This window comes from Sturnus vulgaris, chromosome Z (genome assembly GCF_052056855.1).
Source record: "Sturnus vulgaris isolate bStuVul1 chromosome Z, bStuVul1.hap1, whole genome shotgun sequence".
NCBI classification, from domain to species: Eukaryota; Metazoa; Chordata; class Aves; order Passeriformes; family Sturnidae; genus Sturnus; species Sturnus vulgaris.
In genome coordinates, this window is record NC_142283.1 from 56,361,008 (window position 1) to 56,364,901 (window position 3,894).

Below are 3,894 nucleotides of genomic sequence, written 5' to 3' on the forward strand. Positions count from 1 at the left end.
GTCCAATCCAAACCTTCCAACACAAAAATTCCATCTGAAGTAAACGTTACAAGTTCAAATCTGAGCGAACTCTCATGAAATTTTTCTTGTCATCTGGAGTTATAGATATCAATGGCCTGGATGCAAAATTGTCTCAGGGATTTTTTGGGAGGAACAATACATGTAACAGAAGAAGAATGAGTCCAAGCCTGTCCTTTTTCTGGTGTTTGCTGTGTAATTATGAAGCCACTTGTGTCAGAAATAGGGTACAGGATCCCTTTTTCAGTTCCCACAGTCTTGAGTAAGCTGTGACAGAAGCAACTGCTCTAGGAATTGACTCAGAGGAGTCAGAGACAATTTTTCCTCCCACAGTTGATAGTTCCCTCTGAGGAGATGTAAGTATAACCAGAGCTCTCTGTTTGGCAGCTAGGTGGTGTATTTTATTGTGCCCTTATCCTGAATCATGGGCACCTTGTATCATGTAAGCAAATACAAGGCATTTGTTTTAAATACAAAATTTATTCATGAATTCACTAGTAAAATAGCAGTTATTTTTACCTCCACATAAAACAAATAACTTGAAAGGCATATAATACAAAAATAATCTGTTGCAACAAATAATCTGCAAATTTCAAACAAAAGCTGAGTTAATAGGTTTCCCAAATCAGTTAATGTCTCAAAACAAAAAATGACTGCTTTAATCTGAAACTTCTTATGAAGCACAAGTCAAGACTGATTGAAGCACCGTGATGCTTCGTTTATCTTGCAGCGTAAGAAACTCCTATTGCCAGAGATGGTGACTTCTACTAGACTGCCTGAGCATTTCTGTCTCTGTGGAGATTTATTCTAATTTGAAATACTGAGCACTTTTACATATCCCCTCCAACTCCACTCCAAGACACAGATGATCAGTGTTTTTCCTGTGCAATTTCACCCTAAGTAGTGTTACTATTAGGGATCACTGACACAAGTCTTCTTCCAGTTTTCCCTGCTTCACAGATGCAGGATTTTACTGGCTCCATGTCTCTCATGTTTTGACAGGTGTTTCTCTTCCTGAGGTCCTCTGGAAGTCTGTATCCTGTTGGCAACTGATTTCTTGCATGGATATATGATAATTTAAACCCCTCTGAGGTTTGGGTCTTGGTCAGCTGTTTGCTGCTGCTCCACAGATAATGTGTATGGTGGTGGCTGCTCCTGCTCATTTGTTTCACTGACAAATTCTGCACTGCTTTCACTATATGGAGGTGGAGGAATATTGATGTATTCTTGCTGTTTTAGTGTGGAGGCAACTGACAGTGGGGAAACCAGTTTTTCAGGATCTATGCTGTCTTCATAAGAGGGAGGGTAGAAGTCAGGCCTAAAATAAGCAAACCAAAAAGAAACAGATCATGGTGAAGTGTGATTTATCTCATAGAGCTTGGTTAGGTGCTTTGGCTATTATGGTTCCAAAATTTAGATGAGGCTTTAATTGTAAACAGATACCTAAGTGTGTTTAAAGCACTGAAATATCTAAATACAGAAAAGCAAGCATAACTGATATAATTTGCCTTGTACAAAATGTTTTATTAAAACACAGCATTCTAAAAAGACAAGCCTTCCCCATGAAAATTCCCAACCATGGCATACAAACACTCATGTTTGTGAGTATTTTAACAATGCCTGAGAAAAGTTTAATTTGGAAGAAGAATGAAATCAGTGTTCAAAATTATTTATTATTAGAATAACCATTGTTTTCCAAAGTTTTAAAATAAATTTGGTATGCCTCTGCTTATCTAACCAAAATTTACTGAATGTTGCTTTTAGAGTGCCTTTAGAGCACCCAATGTCAGTGTTTCTAGTACCGTTTCCACAACAGTCCAGGAAAAGTAATTTGTATCCAGTGACCATGTTCAAGAGTTTTGCCAGGCCTAGTGCCAATCAGTTTAAAAAACTCTCTCTCTCAAAGCATCAGACTTTGTTAAGAACAAAATCATAGGGTCACAGAATGTTTTGGGAAGGGGCCTTAATGGTCATTCAGTTCCTGCCATGGGCAGGGCCACCTTCCACTGGACCAGGTTGTCCATCCAACCTCGCCTTGGATACATCCAGGGGCAACCACAGCTTGTCTGGGCAACCTGCTCCAGTGCCTCCCACCCTCACAGTAAATCATGTTTTTCCCAATATCTAATATAAGCATAACCTTTCTCCATCTGAAACCATTCACACTTGTCCTGTCTCTACATGTTCTTTTATAAAGTCCCTCTCCATCTTTCCTATAAGTTCCCTTCATGTACATAGGGTGCTGGAGTCTCACTGGAACCTTCAACAGGCTGAATAACTCCATCTCTCTCAATCTGTCATCACAGGAGAGGTGTTCCCTTCCCCTCATCATCTTCATGGCCCCCTTCTGGACCCACTGTAGCAGGTTATTGCCCTTTCTGTGGCAAGGACGCCAGATCTGGATGCAATGCTCCAGGCAGGGACTGACGAAGACACAGCTGAGGAGCAGAATCTCCTCCCTCAACCTGTTGGTCACATTTATTTGGATGCAGCCCAGGACACATTTGGCTTTCTGGGCTGCCAGTGCACATTGCTGGGTCACCCTGACCTACTCATCAACAACCCCCTGCCCCAAGTTCTTCTCCCCAGGACTGCTCTCAATCCATTTTCTACCCAGCCTGTGTTTGTATTTCCATTTGCACCAAACCAGGTACAGGACCTAGTGCTTGAACTGGTTGAATTTAGTGAGATTTTTAAATCGTGGGGACAATTAGACAAGAAAATCTAAGCAGGAGCCATATAATGAAGAAGCTGAGGACCCCTGCATGCCTCAGCTTTGATAACCTACATGAGCACCTACCTCACAGCAGCATCTGAAATTGTCTGCTGGGATGAAGCTCAGGATTCTCTTGTGTAAAGTTGGAATAGCTGAGCCTGCTGCCTCCATGCATGACTTTGGGAGCTTTGGAAAATCTGAAACTTTCTCTGTTTCGTGCAGTATACCTTACCTTAGGCATTGTTTGCATGAATGGCTGTTTGCACATTGCTGCTTGCTCTAGCCAATAAAATTTCAGATTACAATTCTCTCCACAGAAAAATAATAAAATGGCTACAGGATTTGCATTTTGTAAAAAAATTGCATTGCTTCTTTCTTCTCACAGTATGTTTAAAAAATAGCATCCCTCCCTCCCAATTTATCTGCCACACATACCTGTCTATGGTGCAGACATGTGGTTCTCTGTGGCTGGGATTTCGAATGAAGATGCCAAGGGCCCTGTATTTCAGGACTTCATGGAAAGTGCTCCAGAAAATGCCAATGACAAGGAGACAGAGTCCCAAAGCTAACAGGCAATAAAACACTAGCTTATTGTTCCCACATCTGCACATAGAAGAATTCGTGGACGTGCAGAGTACTCCCAGGCAAATACTGGAGAAACTGAGTAAAAGCATAAAAAAACGAATGAAAGTAAAAAAAAGTTTTGGCATCTTTCACAGAAGACACAGCACTTTGTTCCTGTCTACTATTTGTTTGCTGGCTCTTCTCTACTTCTCATCTTCATGTCTGGGTGCTTTATATGCTACAGGACCAACTGGCCTTTAGACAATTAAGAGAAGCAGGCAGTTTTAACCTACTCATTAACTCTTTGAGAGACTTACAAACTCTTTTCAGATTAATTTGTAACCTTCTACCACTTTAAGGAAGGAAGCAGAAACTTCCTGAACCATCCCTTTGCCGCTGTAATCTCTGGAGTGTAAACTTGGACTGCTCCCTTCATTGCATGGTTTGCAGTGGTTTATACATTTCACTGCTTATCGGTGAGACCTGTATTTGTTAAATTTGACTGATTTGAGTTCAAAAGAACAATAACCAGCAAACATGCTGTTCGTAAATTCCCATTAAAAGTTGGAAGGGAAACTATGCTTCGTATAAATGCA

At 40.9% G+C, this 3,894-nt stretch overlaps 1 protein-coding gene across 1 annotated transcript; it reads right to left on the reverse strand.

The window, feature by feature from the left end:
- Window positions 1-937: 937 nt before the first annotated feature.
- On the reverse strand, window positions 938-3,489 carry TMEM252 (transmembrane protein 252). Its single transcript, XM_014879039.2, is given in 3 exon segments — window positions 938-1,101; window positions 1,104-1,336; window positions 3,170-3,489. Coding segments are annotated over 3 exon segments (672 nt in total). The 5' UTR covers window positions 3,445-3,489.
- Between the last annotated feature and the right edge of the window lie 405 nt (window positions 3,490-3,894).